The sequence below is a fragment of the Tachyglossus aculeatus genome, chromosome 17 (assembly GCF_015852505.1).
Source record: "Tachyglossus aculeatus isolate mTacAcu1 chromosome 17, mTacAcu1.pri, whole genome shotgun sequence".
Classification (NCBI taxonomy): Eukaryota; Metazoa; Chordata; class Mammalia; order Monotremata; family Tachyglossidae; genus Tachyglossus; species Tachyglossus aculeatus.
Window position 1 is genome coordinate 11,108,350 of NC_052082.1, and position 22,106 is coordinate 11,130,455.

Genomic DNA, 22,106 nt, shown 5'->3' on the forward strand with positions numbered 1-22,106 from the left:
AGCGCTTAGTCCAGTGCTCTGCACACAGTAAGCGCTCAATACAATTGATTGATTACGTGTGCACTCATATTCCTATTCCTGCACTCCTAGATCCACTCCCATCTTTACTGCTCCTTCCGTGTACTTGTACAACTTGTCCTTCCCAGCGCTTAGTCCAGTGCTCTGCACACAGTAAGCGCTCAATAAATACGATCGATTGATTACGTGTGCACTCATATTCCTATTCCTGCACTCCTAGATCCACTCCCGTCTTTACTGCTCCTTCTGTGGAGTTGTACAACTTGTCCTTCCCAAGCGCTTAGTCCAGTGCTCTGCACACAGTAAGCGCTCAATACAATTGATTGATTGATTACGTGTGCACTCATATTCCTATTCCTGCACTCCTAGATCCACTCCCGTCTTTACTGCTCCTTCTGTGGAGTTGTACAACTTGTCCTTCCCAAGCGCTTAGTCCGGTGCTCTGCACACAGTAAGCGCTCAATAAATACGATTGAATGAACGAATGAATGAATGGAGTTTACCCCCCTCTCTCTCCAAGATCCTCCCATTCCTGTTCCCGTCTAGTTTCTGCCCCTGCCGCTCCAGGGAAATTGAAGTTCCTCGTCTACATCCTCCAGCCCCGCGTTGGCCGTCAACCACTACTGTCTGTTGTGATGGACTCCTCCGCCTCTTCCTTCCCCTCCTCTAATCCCTTCTGGGCCTTGAGTTTGGCCAAACTCAAGGTTGCCCTTCCTTCTCCTTTTTTTTTCCTTTCGCTCTACTCCTGCCCGGAGAGACGGAACAAATATTTGTTGGTCCAACCGATATCTACTTGGCCAACGTGGGGTTGGCAAGGCCCTTCGACGCCTCGACTGAGTTATTAGAACTGTTGGGGGGCGAATTTGTGGCTCTTCTGCCGGGAGAGTGGGTCTTCAGGGGATAACAGAGAAGCAGCGTGGCTCAGTGGAAAGAGCCCGGGCTTTGGAGTCGGACGTCGTGGGTTCGAATCCCGGCTCCACCGCAAGTCGGCTGTGTGGCCTTGGGCAAGTCACTTCACTTCTCTGAGCCTCGGTTCCCTCGTCTGTAAAAATGGGGATTAAGACTGTGAGCCCCACGTGGGACAACTTGATCACCTTGTATCCCCCCCAGCGCTTAGAACAGTGCTTTGCACATAGTAAGCGCTTAACAAATGCCATCATTATTATTATTATTATTATTGTTATAACAGTCCCGTCCTCATTTCACCTCCTCCAGGAGGCCTTCCCAGACTGAGCCCCTTCTTTCCTCTCCCCCTCGTCCCCCTCTCCATCCCCCCGTCTTACCTCCTTCCCTTCCCCACAGCACCTGTATATATGTATATACGGTTGTACATATTTATTACTCTATATTTATTTATTTATTTATTTATTTATTTTACTTGTACATTTCTATCCTATTTATTTTATTTTGTTGGTATGTTTGGTTCTGTTCTCTGTCTCCCCCTTTTAGACTGTGAGCCCACTGTTGGGTAGGGACTGTCTCTATGTGATGCCAATTTGTACTTCCCAAGCGCTTAGTACAGTGCTCTGCACATAGTAAGCGCTCAATAAATACGATTGATTGATTGATTGATTTCGGATCGGTCAGCCCCTTGTTGCTGTACCGTACTTCCCAAGCGCTTAGTACAGTGCTCAATAAATCCGACTGAATTGAATGAACCAACTGCCACTCACTGTACGAGCGTGAAGGACTCCTCTCTTGCTCCTTCCCGGCCCAAATTCTGCCTTGGCCGCTTCCTCTTGGAAGCGTCGCCTGTTCCATATTGATTTTGAGTCTTTGCGTCTGTGGCACCTTCCTACCCCTGAAAGAAATGGCTTGACCCCGGGGCTCGATCCAATCCGGCCCTGGGTGTCTCCAACCGACCTGGGTTAACACTCTTGTTGACAATTCACATCTCTGGGATAATTCCAGTTCAAAAAAGAGGCTAATCTGGATTATTTAGTTGCTCCGTTGATCGGAGACAGCCGTATGCCATTTATATATTAATGTCGGTCTCCCTTTCTAGATTCTAAGCTCCTTGTGGGCAGGGAACGTGTCTGTTTATTGTTCTATTGTCCTCTTCCAAGCGCTTGGTCCAGTCCTCTGCACACAGTAAGCGCTCAATAAATACGATTGAGTGAATGAATGAATGAGTGAATGACTTGCCACCTGTCCACATGTTTGGTTTTGTTGTCTGTCTCCCCCTCCTAGACTGTGAGCCCGTTGTTGGATAGGGACCGTCTCTGTATGTTGCCGACTTGGACTTCCCAAGCGCTTAGTCCAGTGCTCTGCACACAGTAAGCGCTCAATAACTGCGATTGAATGAATGAATCTAGCTTTAATTCTATTTATTCTGATGACGTGCCACCTGTCCACATGTTTAGTTTGGTCATCTGTCTCCCCCTTCTCGACCGTGAGCCCGTTGTTGGGTAGGGACCGTCTCTAGATGTTGCCGACTTGTCCTTCCCAAGCGCTTAGTCCAGTGCTCTGCACACAGTAAGCGCTCAATAAATACGATTGAATGAATGAATGAATTTTGTTAATATGTTTTGTTCTCTGTCTCCCCCTTCTAGACTGTGAGCTCGCTGTTGGGTAGGGACTGTCTCTATATGTTGCCGACTTGTCCTTCCCAAGCGCTTAGTACAGTGCTCTGCACACAGTAAGCGCTCAATAAATACAATGGATTGATTGATTGCTCTGCACCCAGTAAGCGCTCAATAAATACGACAATGAATGAACTAAATGCACGAATGCATGGGCAAAACAGCTATGAGAACTAAGATCCTCCTGAGCCGGGAATGTGTCTCCTTACTGTTGTTTTGTCCTCTCCCAAGGGCTTCGTACAGTGCTCTGCACACACTAAGTGCTCAATAAATAGGATTGAACTCTGAAGGATGTGTTGATGAGAGAGTGCGTGGAAGCCGGGGAGGAGTTTCCCCGCTATTTCCGCCCCAGCGATCAGCAAACTGATAGTACGTATTTATTCCATTTATTTTGTTAATATGTTTTGTTTTGTTCTCTGTCTCTCCCTTCTAGACTGTGAGCCCGCTGTTGGGTAGCGACCGTCTCTAGATGTTGCCAACTTGGACTTCCCAGGTGCTTAGTACAGTGCTCTGCACATAGTAAGCGCTCAATAAATACGATTGATTGAATGAATGAATTTCCGCCTTGGCCGGGTTCTCTCCAGCAGCGGGGCCTCACGCCTCGAACTCCGTCCTTTGGGAGGAAAAGGACGGGAGGATGGAGAGGGTTTGAGGAAGTTCGCAAGCAGGGTTGAGAAGGAGCGTGGCCTAGTGGAAAGAGCCCGGGCCCGGATGTCACGAGGACCAGGGTTTTCATCCCAGCTCTGCCCCTTGTCCGCTGTGTGACCTTGGGTGGGTCACTTCTCTGGGCCTCAATTACCTCTTCTGTAAAATGGGGATGAGAGTGTGAACTCCACGTGGGACTGTGTCCAACCTGATGACCTTGGAACAGAGCCTGGCACCTCGTAGGCATTTAACAAGTACCATAATTATTATTAATATCATTACAGGGTTTGGGGCAGCTCAGAGGGAGCTTGCAAGCAGGGCTCTACCCTAGAGCGCGGGCCCAGGACAGGGTTTTAATCCCGGCTCTGCCACTCTGTTCATTCATTCAGTCGTGTTTATCGAGCGCTTACTGTGTGCGGAGCACTGGACTAAGCGCTCGTCTGCTGTGCGTCACCTCGCTTCTCTGTGCCTCAGTTCCCTTATCTGGAAAATGGGGATTAAGACTGTGAGCCCCATGGGGGACGGGGACTGGGCCCAACCGGATTAGCTTGTGTCAGTCCCAGCGCTTAGTACAGTGCCTGGCACATAGTAATCACTTAATACCATAAAAAAAAAAGGTTCTCGGGGTCTGCACTCTGATCCACCCGAGTGCGACTGTGAGCCCGCTGTTGGGTAGGGACCGTCTCTGTATGTTGCCAACTTGTACTTCCCAAGCGCTCAGTCCAGTGCTCTGCACACAGTAAGCGCTCAATAAATATGATCGAATGGAATGAGGGCTTGCTGCAAAGTTGAAAATGAACCAAAGACGGAGGGGCCGGATCCAAAATGGGGAATTGGCAGTGATTTAATAACGATGGTATTTGTTGAGTGCTTACTACGTGCCAAGCGCTGTAATCTCTGGGGAAACCCGGGTTGTTTCGGCGGGAGGCCTCGGGAGGCCCGGGCCCCCAAGGGAGACAGCTTTGGGTGGGTCCGTCTCCCGGCCCTCTGAGCGGCGTCCTCTGGGCTACAGAATCCCCGGTCCGGGCTTCCTTTCAGGTCGCGTAACGTGTAAAGCCATTTTAATTTGCAACGACCGTCCCCGGGGCAGGGCCGAGGCCCCGGGGGACATCCCGGAGGGCTCTAGGTGGAGGCGGGCAGGACCAGCTGGCTGAAGGAGTCGATCAGGTTGTAGTAAGACTTCTCGTCGTCCGTCAGGCCCGCGTTGCCGGGCCTCACCACCACGGCCACGTGCACGTCGGCCTCTTCGGCGGCGTGGGCCTCTGTGGGGGCCGAACGGCGCGGTTAGGCGGGAACCCCCGGCCGCAGTCCGGACGGCCCCCCCATGACTTGCGGCCCCCCGCAGAGACGAGGGAGACGTTCCCCCGACGGGCCTCGGCCTCTCCCCACCCCGAGGCCCACGCGCGGGGGACACGGGGAGGAGAGGAATCCCGAGCGGTGAGCCGTTAGGACGGAGAACACCCGTTAGGACCCCCCCACGGGTCAGCAGGGGCCTCTGGGAACGCTTAGCACAGCGCTCTGCACACAGTAGGCGCTCAATAAACACGACCGAATGAATGAATTGGGCCGGAAGCAGGAAGGGGCGCAGATCCCCCACACCAAACCGCTGCCCCCTCAATCCCAAACTACTGGTCGACCAGGCGGCCGGGACCCTGCTCCATTTCCCCCTCCGCCTGTCTTTATTCAATCATTCATTCAACAGTATTTACTGAGCGCTTACTGTGTGCGCAGAGCACTGTACTAAGCGCTTGGGAAGCTGGCAACATATAAGGACGGTCTCTACCCAACGACGGGCTCGCGGGTCTATCTAGACCGTGAATTCGACGTGGGCGGGGAACTCTGTTGGCACGGACAACAGAGAAGCAGCGGGGCTCAGTGGAAAGAGCCCGGGCTTTGGAGTCAGAGGTCGTGGGTTCAAATCCAGTTGTCAGCTGGGTGACTCTGGGCGAGTCACTTCACTTCTCTGGGCCTCAGTGACCTCATCTGGAAAATGAGGATTAAGACTGTGAGCCCCCCGTGGGACCACCTGATCACCTTGTAACCTCCCCAGCGCTTAGAACAGTGCTTGGCACATAGTAAGCGCTTAATAAATGCCATCATTATTATGGACTTTCCCGAGTGCTTAGTCCAGTGATCTGCACACAGAAAGCGCTCAAGAAACACCACCAACTGATTGTCTTTCAGCTCCCCGCTCTGCAGCCAGGCACTTCTGGACTGGAGTCCCCGGATCAATAATAACGCTGGTATTTGTTAAGCGCTTACTCTGTTCTGGGCGCTGGGAGAGGTGCAGTGTAATGGGGTTGTCCCACGTGGGGCTCCCAGTCTTCAGCCCCATTTGACGGATGAAGGAACTGAGGCCCAGAGAAGTGAAGTGACTCCCCCAAGGTCACGCAGCAGACAAGTGGCGGAGTTGGGATTAGAACCCACGACCTCTGACTCCCAAGCCCGGGCTCTTCCCACTAAGCCACGCTGGGTCGACTCAGCCTTCCAACAAATATAATAATAATAATAATAATAATTTATTACTCTATTTATTTATTTATTTATTTATTACTCTGTTTATTTATTTTACTTGTACATATTTATTCTATTTATTTTATTCTGTTAATCTGTTTTGTTCTCCGTCTCCCCCTTCTAGACTGTGAGCCCGCTGTCGGGTAGCGACCATCTCTAGATGTTGCCGACTTGGACTTCCCAAGCGCTTAGTCCAGTGCTCTGCACACAGTAAGCGCTCAATAAATAACGACTGAATCAATCAATCGTATTGATTGAATGAATGAATGAATAATATTTATTACATTATTGATATAATATTATATTAATATAATAATAATATATTACTAATACTATATAATGAATATATATTACATTGGTGGTATAATATTATATTATATCACACAGTAAGCGCTCAATAAATAGCGATTGAATCAATCAATCGTATTGGTAGAATGAATGAATAATAATATGTATTACATTATTGATATAATATTTTATTAATATTATAATAATATATTATTAATAATATATAATGAATATATATTACATTGGTGGTATAATATTATATTATATCACACAGTAAGCGCTCAATAAATAACGATAGAATCAATCAATCGTACTGGTAGAATAAATGAATAATAATATTTATTACATTATTGATATAATATTATATTAATATTATAATAATATATTATTAATAATATATATTACATTGTTGGTATAATATTATATTATATCACACAGTAAGCGCTCAATAAATAACGGTTGAATCAATCAATCGTATTGGTAGAATGAATGAATAATAATATTTATTGCACTATCGATATAATATATTAACATTATAATAATATATTGTTAATAATACATAATGAATATATATTACATTGTTGGTATAATATTATATTATGTCACACAGTAAGCGCTCAATAAATAACGATGGAATCAATCAATCATATTGGTAGAATGAATGAATAATAATATTTATTACATTATTGATATAATATTATATTAATATTATAATAATATATTATTAATGATATATATTGCATTGTTGGTATAATATTATATTATATCACACAGTAAGCGCTCAATAAATAACGGCTGAATCAATCAATCGTATTGGTAGACTGAATGAATAATAATATTTATTGCATTATTGATATAATATTATATTATTATAATAATATATTATTAATAATATATAATGAATATATATTACATTGCTGGTACAATATATTATATCACACGGTAAGCGCTCAATAAATAACGACTGAATCAATCAATCGTATTGGTAGAATGAATGAATAATAATACTCATTACATCATTGATATGATATTATATAAATATTATAATAATATTTTATTAATAATATAATGAATATATATCACATTGTTGGTGTGATATTATACTATATCAATGTTCTAATGTAATAATAATATATAATATACTAATTGATATATTAATATAATATATTATGTAGTATACAATATATTATATTAACAATAATTATATTATTATTGTTATTATTATTATTGTTGTTGTTGTTATTATTATTATTATTATTATTATTCTTACCGTGACTCCCTCCTCCCTCCTGAGCTCCGCCCCCTCTCCCCCCCTCCCAGCCAGGCGAGGCGGACCCCCTACCTCGCGGGATATCGGTCAGAAACAGGATATTGTTAGTGGAGCACCCAACGCTCGTCGCGATCTTCCTGTAGCTCTCGCTCTCCACCTTGGACCCGATCCTGGTATCGAAGTGGCCGTCCACCAGCTGACAGCAGGCGAGGGGGGAGGCAAAGAGGAACCGTTACTGGAGAGACGCTCCTTGAGGACGCGGACTGATAATAATAATTATAATCATGGCATTTATGGAGAGACGCTCCTTGAGGACGTGGACTAATAATAATAATGATGGCATTTACTAAGCGCTTCCTCTGTGCAAAGCCCCGTTCTAAGCGCTGGGGAGGTTACAAGGTGATCAGGTGGTCCCACGGGGGGCTCACGGCCTTCATCCCCATTTGACAGATGAGGGAACTGAGGCCCAGAGAAGCGAAGTGACTCGCCCAAAGTCACCCAGCTGACAGTTGGCGGAGCCGGGATTTGAACCCATGACCTCTGACTCCAAAGGCCGGGCTCTTTTCCACTGAGCCACGCTGCTTCTCTAGTGTCTAGTAACTCTACAGACTCTCCCAAGCGCTTACTACGCTGCTCTGCACACAGGAAACGCTCAACTTTAAAAAAATAAATTATTATTATGTCTGTCTCCCTCTCTAGACTGTATCTACCAACTCTGTTACACTATACTCTCCCGAGTGCTTAGTACAGTGCTCTGCACAGAGGGCTCAATTTACTTATATATTTTAATTACTATTTATTTATATTAATGTCTTTCTCCCCCTTTAGACCGTGAGCTCCTCGTGGGCAGGGAATACGTCTGTTTACTGTAATATTATACTCTCCCGAGTGCTTAGTACAGTGCTCTGCACAGAGGGCTCAATTTACTTATATATTTTAATTACTATTTATTTATATTATTGTCTTTCTCCCCCTTCAGACTGTGAGCTCCTTGTGGGCAGGGAATGTGCCCATTTATGATGATATTGTACTCTTCCAAGTGCTTGGAAGTAAACGCTCATTTTTTTATTTTTAAATTATTGTTATGTCTGTCTCCCCCGGAGACTGTGAGCAGGGATCTTGTCTCCCAACTCTGTTATACTATACTATCTCATGTGCTTAGTACAGTGCTCTGCACAAAGTAAGCGCTCAATTTGCTTATATATTTTAATTATTATTTATATTAATGTCTTTCTCCCCCTTTAGACCGTGAGCTCCTCGTGGGCAGGAAATACGTCTGTTTACTGTAATATTATACTCTCCCGAGTGCTTAGTACAGTGCTCTGCACAGAGGGCTCAATTTACTTATATATTTTAATTACTATTTATTTATATTATTGTCTTTCTCCCCCTTCAGACTGTGAGCTCCTTGTGGGCAGGGAATGTGCCCATTTATGATGATATTGTACTCTTCCAAGTGCTTGGAAGTAAACGCTCATTTTTTTATTTTTAAATTATTGTTATGTCTGTCTCCCCCGGAGACTGTGAGCAGGGATCTTGTCTCCCAACTCTGTTATACTATACTATCTCATGTGCTTAGTACAGTGCTCTGCACAAAGTAAGCGCTCAATTTGCTTATATATTTTAATTATTATTTATATTAATGTCTTTCTCCCCCTTTAGACCGTGAGCTCCTCGTGGGCAGGAAATACGTCTGTTTACTGTAATATTATACTCTCCCGAGTGCTTAGTACAGTGCTCTGCACAGAGGGCTCAATTTACTTATATATTTTAATTACTATTTATTTATATTATTGTCTTTCTCCCCCTTCAGACTGTGAGCTCCTTGTGGGCAGGGAATGTGCCCATTTATGATGATATTGTACTCTTCCAAGTGCTTGGAAGTAAACGCTCATTTTTTTATTTTTAAATTATTATTATGTCTGTCTCCCCCGGAGACTGTGAGCAGGGATCTTGTCACCCAACTCTGTTATACTATACTATCTCATGTGCTTAGTACAGTGCTCTGCACAAAGTAAGCGCTCAATTTGCTTATATATTTTAATTATTATTTATATTAATGTCTTTCTCCCCCTTTAGACTGTGAGCTCCTTGTGGGCAGGGAATATGTCTGTTTACTGTAATATTATACTCTCCCGAGTGCTTAGTGCAGTGGTCTGCACAGAGGGCTCAATTTACTTATATATTTTAATTACTATTTATTTATATTATTGTCTTTCTTCCCCTTTAGACTGTGAGCTCCTTGTGGGCAGGGAATGTGCCCATTTATGATGATATTGTACTCTTCCAAGTGCTTGGAAGTAAACGCTCATTTTTTTATTTTTAAATTATTGTTATGTCTGTCTCCCCCGGAGACTGTGAGCAGGGATCTTGTCTCCCAACTCTGTTATACTATACTCTCCCATGTGCTTAGTACAGTGCTCTGCACAAAGTAAGCGCTCTATTTGCTTATATATTTTAATTATTATTTATATTAATGTCTTTCTCCCCCTTTAGACCGTGAGCTCCTTGTGGGCAGGGAATATGTCTGTTTACTGTAATATTATACTATCCCGAGTGCTTAGTACAGTGCTCTGCACAGAGGGCTCAATTTACTTATATATTTTAATTACTATTTATTTATATTATTGTCTTTCTCCCCCTTCAGACTGTGAGCTCCTTGTGGGCAGGGAATGTGCCCATTTATGATGATATTGTACTCTTCCAAGTGCTTGGAAGTAAACGCTCATTTTTTTATTTTTAAATTATTGTTATATCTGTCTCCCCCGGAGACTGTGAGCAGGGATCTTGTCTCCCAACTCTGTTATACTATACTCTCTCATGTGCTTAGTACAGTGCTCTGCACAAAGTAAGCGCTCAATTTGCTTATATATTTTAATTATTATTTATATTAATGTCTTTCTCCCCCTTTAGACCGTGAGCTCCTTGTGGGCAGGGAATATGTCTGTTTACTGTAATGTTATACTCTCCCGAGTGCTTAGTGCAGTGGTCTGCACAGAGGGCTCAATTTACTTATATATTTTAATTACTATTTATTTATATTATTGTCTTTCTCCCCCTTTAGACTGTGAGCTCCTTGTGGGCAGGGAATGTGCCCATTTATGATGATATTGTACTCTTCCAAGTGCTTGGAAGTAAACGCTCATTTTTTTATTTTTAAATTATTGTTATGTCTGTCTCCCCCGGAGACCGTGAGCAGGGATCTTGTCTCCCAACTCTGTTATACTATACTCTCCCATGTGCTTAGTACAGTGCTCTGCACAAAGTAAGCGCTCTATTTGCTTATATATTTTAATTATTATTTATATTAATGTCTTTCTCCCCCTTTAGACCGTGAGCTCCTTGTGGGCAGGGAATACGTCTGTTTACTGTAATATTATACTCTTCCAAGTGCTTAGTACAGTGCTCTGCACAAAGTAAGCGCTCAATTTACTTACTTATCTTACTTATTATTTATTTATACTAACGTCTTCTTCCCCTTTAGACTGTGAGCTCCCTGTGGGCAGGGAATATGTCTGCTTATTGTGATATGATACTCTTCCAAATGCTTAGTACAGTGCTCTGCACAAAGTAAGCGCTCAATTTACTTACATATCTTAATTATTATTATTTATTCATACTAACGTCTTCTTCCCCTTTAGACTGTGAGCTCCTTGTGGGCAGGGAATATGTCTGTTTATTGTGATATGATACTCTTCCAAATGCTTAGTACAGTGCTTTGCACACAGTAAGGGCTCGATTTATTTTTTACTATTATTCATTTATGTTCATTCATTCATTCAATCGTATTTATTGAGCGCTTCCTGTGTGCAGGGCACTGTACTAAGCGCTTGATGTTAATGGCTATCTCCCCCTGGAGACTGAGCGCTCCTCATGGGCAGGGAACGTCTACTAATTCTGTCCTATTATACCCTCCCAAGCACTTAGCACAGTGCTCTGACATAGTAAGTGCTCAATTTTTTAAAAAATTATTATTTATATTAACCCCTATCTTCCCCTCTAGACAGTCAGCTGGGTGTGGCAGAGAATGGGTCTACTACCTCTGTTATATTGGACTCTCCCCAGGGTTTAGCACAATGCTCTGCACACGGTAAGTGCTCAAATACCATCGACTGATGGCTTCAGTCTTGTCAACCAGAGTCCAGTAATAATAATAATAATAATAATGATGGCATTTATTAAGCGCTTACTATGTGCAAAGCACTGTTCTAAGCGCTGGGGGGGGGTTATAAGGTAATCAGGTTGTCCCATGGGGGCTCACAGTTTTAATCCCCATTTTCCAGATGAGGTCACTGAGGCCCAGAGAAGCGAAGCGACTTGCCCAAAGTCACCCAGCTGACAAGTGGCAGAGCCGGGATTTGAACCCACCACCTCTGACTCCAAAGCCCTGGCTCTTTCCACTGAGCCCCGCTGCTTCTCCATAGCTTCAGGTTCTAGTTTCTTCATTCTTGCCCCCCCCGAAAAGAGCACCACCGCTTACGTACGGTGAGAATATCTCCTTCCGTTGAATGTCCAAACAGTAGCTTCTGGGCTTCGACGCTCCCCGAGGAGTAAATGTAGACCTTCATTCCTGCTTCCCGCCACTTCCTGATGGCCGGGACCACGTCGTCGAAGAACCTAGAGGGAAGGACCCCACTGTCAAACCTCAAGAGAAGCGATCGCCCGCATTCTTCTAGACTGTGAGCCCGCTGTTGGGTAGGGACCGTCTCTAGATGTTGCCAACTTGGACTTCCCAAGCGCTTAGTACAGTGCTCTGCACACAGTAAGCGCTCAATAAATACGACTGATTGATTCTCGGGGACCTCGAGAAATTCCCGTTACTGCAGAGATCGGCCCGCCAGCCCTCCCTCTCATAGCTGGATCTTGTTTAACAGAAAGACTATGTTGCCAACTTGGACTTTCCAAGCGCTTACTACAGTGCTCTGCACACAGGAAGCGCTCAATAAATACGATTGATTGATTGATTGATTCTCGGGGACCTCGAGAAATTCCCGTTACTGCAGAGATCGGCCCGCCAACCCTCCCTCTCATAGCTGGATCCTGTTTAACAGAAAGACTGATATGTTGCCAACTTGGACTTCCCAAGCGCTTACTACAGTGCTCTGCACACAGTAAGCGCTCAGTCAATACGACTGATTGATTCTCGGGGACCTCGAGAAATTCCCGTTACTGCAGCGATCGGCCCGCCAGCCCTCCCTCTCATAGCTGGATCTTGTTTATTTAACAGAAAGACTAATATGTTGTCCACTTGGACTTCCCAAGCGCTTACTACAGTGCTCTGCACATAGTAAGCGCTCAATAAATACGACTGATTGATTCTCGGGGACCTCGAGAAATTCCCGTTACTGCAGAGGTCGGCCCGCCAGCCCTCCCTCTTCATAGCCGGATCTTGTTTAACAGAAAGACTGATATGTTGCCAACTTGTACTTCCCAAGTGCTTACTACAGTGCTCTGCACACAGGAAGTGCTCAGTAAATACGACTGACTGATTGATTCTCGGGGACCTCGAGAAATTCCCGTCACTGCAGAGATCGGCCCGCCAGCCCTCCCTCTCATAGCTGGATCTTGTTTATTTAACAGAAAGACTAATATGTTGCCCACTTGGACTTCCCAAGCGCTTACTACAGTGCTCTGCACACAGTAAGCAAGCGCTCAATAAATACGACTGATTGATTGATTCTCGGGGACCTCGAGAAATTCCCGTTACTGCAGCGATCGGCCCGCCAGCCCTCCCTCTCATAGCTGGACCTCGTTTATTTAACAGAAAGACTAACAATAACGATAGCACGTTTTAAGCGCTTACTCTATGTCAAGCACAGGGGTAGATCCAAACTCCTGAGAGCCCACCTCCTCCAGGAGGCCTTCCCAGACTGAGCCCCCTTTTTCCTCTCCGCCTCCCCATCTCCCCCGCCCTCCCTCCTTCCCCTCCCCACAGCACCTGGATAGATGTTTGTCCAGATTTATTACTCTATTTTACTTATACACATTTTCTATTGTATTTATTTTGTTAATGATGTGCCTATAGCTTTATTTCTATTTATTCTGGCGACTTGACACCTGTCCACGTGTTTTGTTAATTGTTGTCTGCCTCCCGCTTCTAGACTGTGAGCCTGCAAGCGCTTAGTCCAGTGCTCTGCACACCGTAAGCGCTCAATAAATACGATTGATGATGATGATGATGGGGACCGTCTATGTTGCCACCTTGGACTTCCCAAGCGCTTAATACAGTGCTCTGCACGCAGTAAGCGCTCAATAAATATGACTGAATGAGTGAATCAATCAATCAATCAATCAATCGTATTTATTGAGCGCTTACTATGCGCAGAGCACTGTACTAAGCGCTTGGGAAGTACAAATTGGCATCACACAGAGACAGTCCCTACCCAACAGTGGGCTCACAGTCTAAAAGGGGGACACGGTTGAATGACATGGTTCCTGTCCCACATGGGGCTCGTAGTCTTCGCCCCATTTTACAGATGAGGAAACTGAGGCCCAGGGAAGTGAAGGAACGTGCCCAAGGTCACTAGGCCCTGTTGCTTCTCGAAAGACACTGTATTAGTGTCTGTCTTCCCTTCTAGGACGTAGGCTCCTTACGCACGTTGAAACTTCCACGCGCTCAGTACAGTTCTCTGCACCAGGAAGCGCTCCATAAACACCATCCAGTGATACTGTTAATGAATTGAATGATTCCCCACATCCCTTGTGTATATTTGTACAAATTTATTATTTTATTTATATCATTAATGATGTGTATATAGCAGACTGAGACCCCCTTTTTCCTCTCCTCCTCCCCACCACCCCCGGCCCTACCTCTTTCCCCTCCCCACAGCACCTGTATATATGTTTGGGCAGATTTATTACTCGATTTATTTTACTTGTACATATTTACTATTCTATTCATTTATTATTTTTACTAATTTTATTTATTATTTTTAATAATTTTTATTATTTGTTATTATTTATTAATTCTATTTATTTATCTATTTATAATTTTATTTTCTAATAATTTTTATTATTTGATATTATTTATTAATTCTATTTATCTATTTATAATTTTGTTTATTATTTTTAATAATTTTATTATTTGTTATTATTTGTTAATTCTATTTATTTATCTATTTATCTATTGATGTGCATCTAGCTTCACTTTTATTTATTCTGATGACTTTCGACACCTGTCCACATGTTTTGTTTTGTTGTCCGTCTTCCCCTTCTAGCCTGTGAGCCCGCTGTCGGGTAGGGACCGTCTCTAGATGTTGCCGACTTGGACTTCCCAAGCGCTTAGTCCAGTGCTCTGCACACAGTAAGCGCTCAATAAATATGGCTGAATGAATGAATTCAATGAATTCAGAATAAATAGAATAATAATAATAATGGCATTTACTAAGCGCTTACTATAAGCATAGCACTGTTCTAAGCGCTGGGGAGGTTACAAGGTGATCAGGTTGTCCCGCGGGGGGCTCACAGGCTTCATCCCCATTTTACAGATGAGGGAACTGAAGCAGAGACTAATAATAATAATAATGGCATTTACTAAGCACTTACTAGGTGCAAAGCACTGTTCTAAGCGCTGGGGAGGTTACAAGGTGATCAGGTTGTCCCGCGGGGGACTCACAGTCTTCATCCCCATTTTACAGAGGAGGGAACTGAGGCCCAGAGAAGTGAAGTGACTTGCCCAAAGTCACCCAGCTGACGAATGGCGGAGCCGGGATTTGAACCCATGACCTCTGACTCCGAAGCCCGGGCTCTTTCCACTGAGCCACGCTGCTCTGTGCCTCAGTTCCCTCATCTGTAAAATGGGGGTTAAGACTGTGAACCCCAGGTGGGATGACCTGATCACCTTGTATCCCCCCCAGCGCTTAGAACAGTGCCCCGCACATAGTAAGCGCTTAACAAATACCATTCATCATCATCATCATCATCAATCGTATTTATTGAGCGCTTACTATGTGCAGAGCACTGGACTAAGCTCTTGGGAAGTACAAATTGGCAACATATAGAGACAGTCCTTACCCAACAGTGGGCTCACAGTCTAAAAGGGGGAGACAGAGAACAAAACCAAACATACTAACAAAATAAATAGAATAGGATAGATATGTACAAGTAAAATAAATAAATAAATAAATAGAGTAAAAAATATGTACAAACATATATACATATATACAGGTGCTGTGGGGAAGGGAAGGAGGTAAGATGGGGGGATGGAGAGGGGAATAATAATAATGGCATTTATTAAGCGCTTACTATGTGCAAAGCACTGTTCTAAGCGCTGGGGAGGTTACAAGGTGATCAGGTTGTCCCACATGGGGCTCACGGTTTGTACATATTTATTACTCTATTTATTTATTTATTTTACTTGTACCTATCTATTCTATTTATTTTATTTTGTTAGTATGTTTGGTTTTGTTCTCTGTCTCCCCCTTTTAGACCGTGAGCCCACTGTTGGGTAGGGACCGTCTCTAGATGTTGCCAACTTGTACTTCCCAAGCGCTTAGTCCAGTGCTCTGCACATAGTAAGCGCTCAATAAATACGATTGATGATGATGATGAATGGTATTTGTTAAGCGCTTACTATGTGCGGGGCACTGTTCTAAGCGCTGGGGGGGGGAGACAAGGTGATCAGGTCATCGATGATGATGATGATTTTCCAGGTGAGGGAACTGAGGCCCAGAGAAGTGAAGCGACTTGCCCAGAGTCACCCAGCTGACGAGTGGCGGAGCCGGGATTTGAACCCGTGACCTCTGACTCCAGAGCCCGGGCTCTTTCCACTGAGCTACGCTAAGCGCTTAATATAATATAATATATTATATAATAATATTATTATAATATAATATAATAATAATACCATCATTATCGTTTATTTGTGGTGACTTACTCTGACTTGACGCATCCGTTCGCAAAAGCCGCCCTCCACATGTGGCCCTGGATCTGTTTGAGAGCGGTGGTCTTTCGATCCAGAGCCATCTGCCAGTAGACGTTGTCCGCGACGGCCTGGATGGTCGGCTCGGGGCCGCCGCCGCCGCCGGCCTCCTCCCCCGACCCGCGGGGAATCAACACGACGCCATCCAGCTGGGCATCCTCTTCGGCCTGGGGAGGACGAACACGGGAAAAATGACAATCAATCAATCAATCAATCATATTTATTGAGCGCTTACTGTGTGCAGAGCACTGGACTAAGCGCTTGGGAAGTACAAACTGGCAACATCTAGAGACAGTCCCTACCCAACAGTGGGCTCACGGTCTAGAAGGGGGAGACAGAGGAAAAAACAAAACAAAACCAAACATACTAACAAAATAAAATAAATAGAATAGATATGTACAAGTAAAATAAATAGAGTAATAAATATGTACAAACATATATACAGGCGCTGTGGGGAAGGGAAGGAGGGAAGATGGGGGGGATGGAGAGGGGGATGAGGGGGAGAGGAAGGAAGGGGCTCAGTCTGGGAAGGCCTCCTGGAGGAGGTGAGCTCTCAGCAGGGCCGTGAAGGGAGGAAGAGCTGACAACACAAACCCCACGCCGCCGAAACTGAGGGCCTTTTGTCCCCCCATTTTAGACTGTGAGCCCACTGTTGGGTAGGGACCGTCTCTAGATGTTGCCAATTTGTACTTCCCAAGCGCTTAGTACAGTGCTCCGCCCACAGTAAGCGCTCAATAAATACGATTGATGATTGATGAGGAGGGCCAATCCTCCTGGGCTCCCCAGTTTCTCGCGGGGAACCTGCAGCTTTGGGGGGCAGAGAAGAAAGGGGTTTCCCGTCTTAGGGAAGCAGCTTGGCTCAGTGGAAAGAGCCCGGGCTTGGGAGTCAGAGGTTGATGATGATGATGATGGTATTTATTAAGCGCTTACTATGTGCCAAGCACTGTTCTAAGCGCTGGGGAGGTTACAAGGTGATCAGGTTGTCCCACAGGGGGTTGTCTTAATCCCCATTTTACAGATGAGGCAACTGAGGCACAGAGAAGTGAAGTGACTTGCCCAAAGTCACCCAGCTGACAATTGGTGGAGCCCGGATTTGAACCCATGACCTCTGACTCCAAAGCCCGGGCTCTTTCCACTGAGCCACGCTGCTTCTTTTGTCAGCTGGGTGACTCGGGGCAAGCCACTTCACTTCTCTGGGCCTCAGTTCCCTCATCTGTAAAATGGGGATGAAGACTGGGAGCCCCACGTGGGACAACCTGATCACCTTGTATCCCCCCAATGCCTAGAACAGTGCTTTGCACATAATAATCATAATAATAATAATGGCATTTACTAAGTGCTTACTATGTGCAAGCTGTATATATGTATATATGTTTGTACATATTTATTACTCTGTTTATTTATTTTACTTGTCCATATCTATTCTATTTATTTTATTTTGTTAGCATGTTTGGTTTTGTTTACCGTCTCCCCCTTTTAGACTGTGAGCCCACTGTTGGGTAGGGACTGTCTCTATATGTTGCCAATTTGTATTTCCCAAGCGCTTAGTAAAGTGTTCTGCACACAGTAAGCGCTCAATAAATACGACTGATTGATTAACTGATTGCAAGGCACTGTTTTAAGCGCTGGGGAGACTACAAGGTAATCAGGGAAGGTTCACAGTCTTCATCCCCATTTTCCAGATGAGGTAACTGAGGCCCAGAGAAGTGAAGTGACTTGCCCAAAGTCACCCAGCTGACAAGTGGCGGAGCCGGGATTTGAACCCATGACCTCTGACTCCAGAGCCCGGGCTCTTTCCACTGAGCCACACTGCTTCTGTAAGCATAGTAAGCACTTAACAAATACCATTATTATTATCATCATCATCATCAATCGTATTTATTGAGCGCTTACTATGTGAGCCCACTGTTGGGTAGGGACTGTCTCTATATGTTGCCAACTTGTACTTCCCAAGCGCTTAGTACAGTGCTCTGCACACAGTAAGTGCTCAATAAATACGATTGACTGATTGATTGATTGATTGATACTAAGCGCTTGGGAAGTACAAATTGGCAACATATAGAGACAGTCCCTACCCAACAGTGGGCTCACCGTCTAAAAAGTGGGCTCACAGTCTAAAAGCGCTAATATTATAATTATTATTATTATTATTATTATTAATAATAATAATAATAATAAAGGATGCTCCCGTTTACTCCACCTGTTTCCTCAGGAGAGCGACATCCTGCTGACACTCTTCCTCCGCCCAGTGGGTTCGCAGATAGTCTTTAACATTCTCCTTGATGTACGTAAATAAAGTGTCCTAGTTGAGGCAAAAACAGACGCGACAGGCAACCTGTGAGGGTGTTTGCTATACCTTCAGGCCGGGCAGACCCCTGAGGAAATCAATCAATCAATCAATCAATCAATCGTATTGACTGAGCGCTTACTGTGTGCACAGCACTGTACTAAGTGCTTGGGAAAGTACACCATAACAATATAACAGTCAGTAGATATGTTCCCTGCCCACAACAAGCTTACATAATAATAATAATAATAATGGCATTTATTCATTCAATCGTATTTATTGAGCGCTTACTGTGCGCAGAGCACTGGACTAAGCGCTTGGGAAGTCCAAGTTGGCAACATATAGAGACGGTCCCTACCCAACAGTGGGCTCACAGTCTAGAAGGGGGAGACAATTAACACAATGCATTTATTAAGTGCTTACTATGTGCAAAGCACCATTCTAAGCGCTGGGGAGGTCCAAGACTGAACTCCTTGTCTTCCCTCCCAAACCCTGCCCTCTCCCTGACTCTCCCATCTCCGTTGACGGCACTACCATCCTTCCCGTCTCACGAGCCCGCAACCTTGGTGTCATCCTCGACTCCGCTCTCTCATTCACCCCTCACATCCGAGCCGTCACCAAAGCCTGCCGGTCTCAGCTCCGCAACATTGCCAAGATCCGCTCTTTCCTTTCCATCCATATCACTACCCTGCTCGTTCAAGCTCTCATCCTATCCCATCTGGACTACTGCACTAGCCTTCTCTCTGATCTCCCATCCTCATGTCTCTCTCCACTTCAATCCATACTTCATGCTGCTGCCCGGATTATCCTTGTCCAGAAACGCTCTGGGCATATCACTCCCCTCCTCAAAAATCTCCAGTGGCTACCAATCAATCTGCGCATCAGGCAGAAACTCCTCACCCTGGGCTTCAAGGCTGTCCATCCCCTCGCCCCCTCCTACCTCACCTCCCTTCTCTCCTTCTCCAGCCCAGCCCGCACCCTCCGCTCCTCCGCCGCTGATCTCCTCCCTGTACCTCGTTCTCGCCTGTCCTGCCATCGACCCCCGGCCCACGTCATCCCCCGGGCCTGGAATGGCCTCCCTCTGCCCCTCCACCAAGCTGGCTCTCTTCCTCCCTTCAAGGCCCTACTGAGAGCTCACCTCCTCCAGGAGGCCTTCCCAGACTGAGCCCCTTCCTTCCTCTCCCCCTCGTCCCCCTCTCCATCCCCCTCATCTTACCTCCTTCCCCTCCCCACAGCACCTGTATATATGTATATATGTTTGTACAGATTTATTACTCTGTTGTCCACAGCGGACTTGACATGACTGACTCCATTTTGTGTAGGCTAACAGTAACCCTCCATTTTGTGCAGGCTGAGAGAACAACTCCTTTTTGTATTGTCTGCAACAGATGCCTTCAAGGCAATTAACAAGTAACACTTATATATGTAAGGTCCTAGGTCGGATGACATTCTGACAACATAAGATAACAGAACTTAGGACTACATCCTGACTAGACAGTGACAACAGAAGATAACAGAATTTAGGATGACATCCTGACAAGACAGTAACAACAGAAGATACGGGAATTTACACACCTATTTATACAAGGCCATAAGGCAGATAACAACCTTAACAAGGCAGTAAAATCATAGAATTTACAGCATCCTGTCGGTCCTAATTGGATTCCTGAAATTCCTAAATGCTCCCTCCCATGTTGCTGTGACTCAATAAAAGACACAGTGAGAATGGGATCGGGGCTGCTTGTCACTCGTACCTCTCCCGGGAGGTGAACGGGCAGGTAGCCACTTTCCTTCTTTACTGCTCTATCTGAACTCACGTCTCCGAGTCATTTTTCCTCTCTGCGTCACCACCCTGGGTACAAGAACCCTGCGGCCGATTTACACCGATTAACCTATTTTGCACCCTACTTGTCGATAACAACTCTATTTATTCATTTTACTTGTACATATCTATTCTATTTATTTTATTCTGTTAATATGTTTGGTTTTGTTCTCTGTCTCCCCCTTTTAGACTGTGAGCCCGCTGTTGGGTCTCTATATGTTGCCGACTTGGACTTCCCAAGCGCTTAGTCCAGTGCTCTGCACGCAGTAAGCGCTCGATACATACGATTGATTGATTGATTGATTCTCTGGGCCTCCGCTCCCTCACCTGTAAAATGGGGATGAAGACTGGGAGCCCCCCGTGGGACAACCTGAACGCCTTGTATCAACCCCAGCGCTTAGAACAGTGCCTGCAACATAGTAAGCGCTTAATAAATATCATTATTATTATTAGTATTAATAATAAGGAGAGGCAATCTCCCGGCATCCTCTCGGCCTCCTCCACCCTCCTCCCTCCCTCCTCCCGGCCTCCTCTCGGCCTCCTCCTCCCTCCTCCTCCCGGCATCCTCTCGGCCTCCCTCCTCCCTCCCGGCATCCTCTCGGCCTCCTCCATCCCCCTCCTCCCGGCATCCTCTCGGCCTCCTCCTCCCTCCCGGCTTCCTCCCCTCCTCCCGGCATCCTCTCGGCCTCCCTCCTCCCGGCATCCTCCCGGCCTCCTCCTCCCTCCCGGCATCCTCTCGGCCTCCTCCTCCCTCCCGGCATCCTCTCGGCCTCCCTCCTCCCTCCCGACATCCTCTCGGCCTCCTCCTCCCCCCTCCTCCCGGCATCCTCTCGGCCTCCCCCTCCCTCCTCCTCCCGGCATCCTCTCGGCCTCCCCCTCCCTCCTCCTCCCGGCCTCCCCCTCCCTCCTCCACCCGACCTCCCCCTCCCTCCTCCCGGCACCCTCCCGGCCTCCCCCCCCCCTCCCCCGCGGCACCTTGACGAAGGCGATGGGGGTGGTGGTGCCCTCCAGGTCGAGCAGGATCCCCGTCACCTCGGCGGGCACCGGCAGCATCCTGGCTCCGGCCCCCGGGCAGCACGGCAGGAACCCCGGGATGGGAGGGCGGGAGCCCGGGATGGGGGCACGGGAGGGGGGGCGGGGCCCGCCCTGCTCGCGGCCAATCGGAGGGAGGGGCTGCCCTCCGGGGGCGGGGCGGGCCGGAGGAGAGGCCGCTCATTGGCTGCTGGGGGCGGAGCTTCACTTGATGGACGGCTAGGCCCACCGCCGGGGGGCGGGGCGGCGGAGAAAGGCGAGGCCGCTCATTGGCTGCTGGGGGCGGAGCTTGATGGGCTGATTGGCCCAGCGCAGGGGGGCGGGGCAACTGAGAAAAGCGAGGCCTATCATTGGCTGCTGAGGGCGGAGCTTGATTTGATTGGCGGCTAGGTCCAGCAGGTGGGGGCGGGGCAGCGCAGAAAGGCGAGGCCGCTCATTGGCTGCTGGGGGCGGAGCTCAATTTGACGGACAGTTAGGACTAGTGGAGGGGGCGGGGCAGTGGAGAAAGGCGAGGCCGCTCATTGGGTGCTGGGGGCGGAGCTTGATGGAGTGATTGGCCCAGCACCGGGGGGCGGGGCATCGGAGAAAGGCACGGCCGTTCATTGGCTGCTAGGGGCGGAGCTTGACTTGATGGACGGCTAGGTCCAGCGCAGGGGGGCGGGGCAGCGGAGAAAGGCGAGGCCGCTCATTGGCTGCTGGGGGCGGAGTTTTACTTGATGGACGGCTAG

The 22,106-nt window shown here is 46.5% G+C and overlaps 1 protein-coding gene across 1 annotated transcript; it reads right to left on the bottom strand.

The window, feature by feature from the left end:
• Positions 1-4,289: 4,289 nt before the first annotated feature.
• Positions 4,290-21,434, bottom strand: ENOPH1 (enolase-phosphatase 1). Its single transcript, XM_038759317.1, has 6 exons — positions 21,322-21,434; positions 18,438-18,539; positions 16,193-16,404; positions 11,802-11,934; positions 7,390-7,513; positions 4,290-4,507 (listed from the first exon to the last, which is right to left on the bottom strand). The coding sequence occupies exons 1-6, from the start codon at positions 21,397-21,399 to the stop codon at positions 4,368-4,370; spliced, it is 789 nt and encodes a 262-aa protein (XP_038615245.1). The 5' UTR covers positions 21,400-21,434; the 3' UTR covers positions 4,290-4,367.
• Between the last annotated feature and the right edge of the window lie 672 nt (positions 21,435-22,106).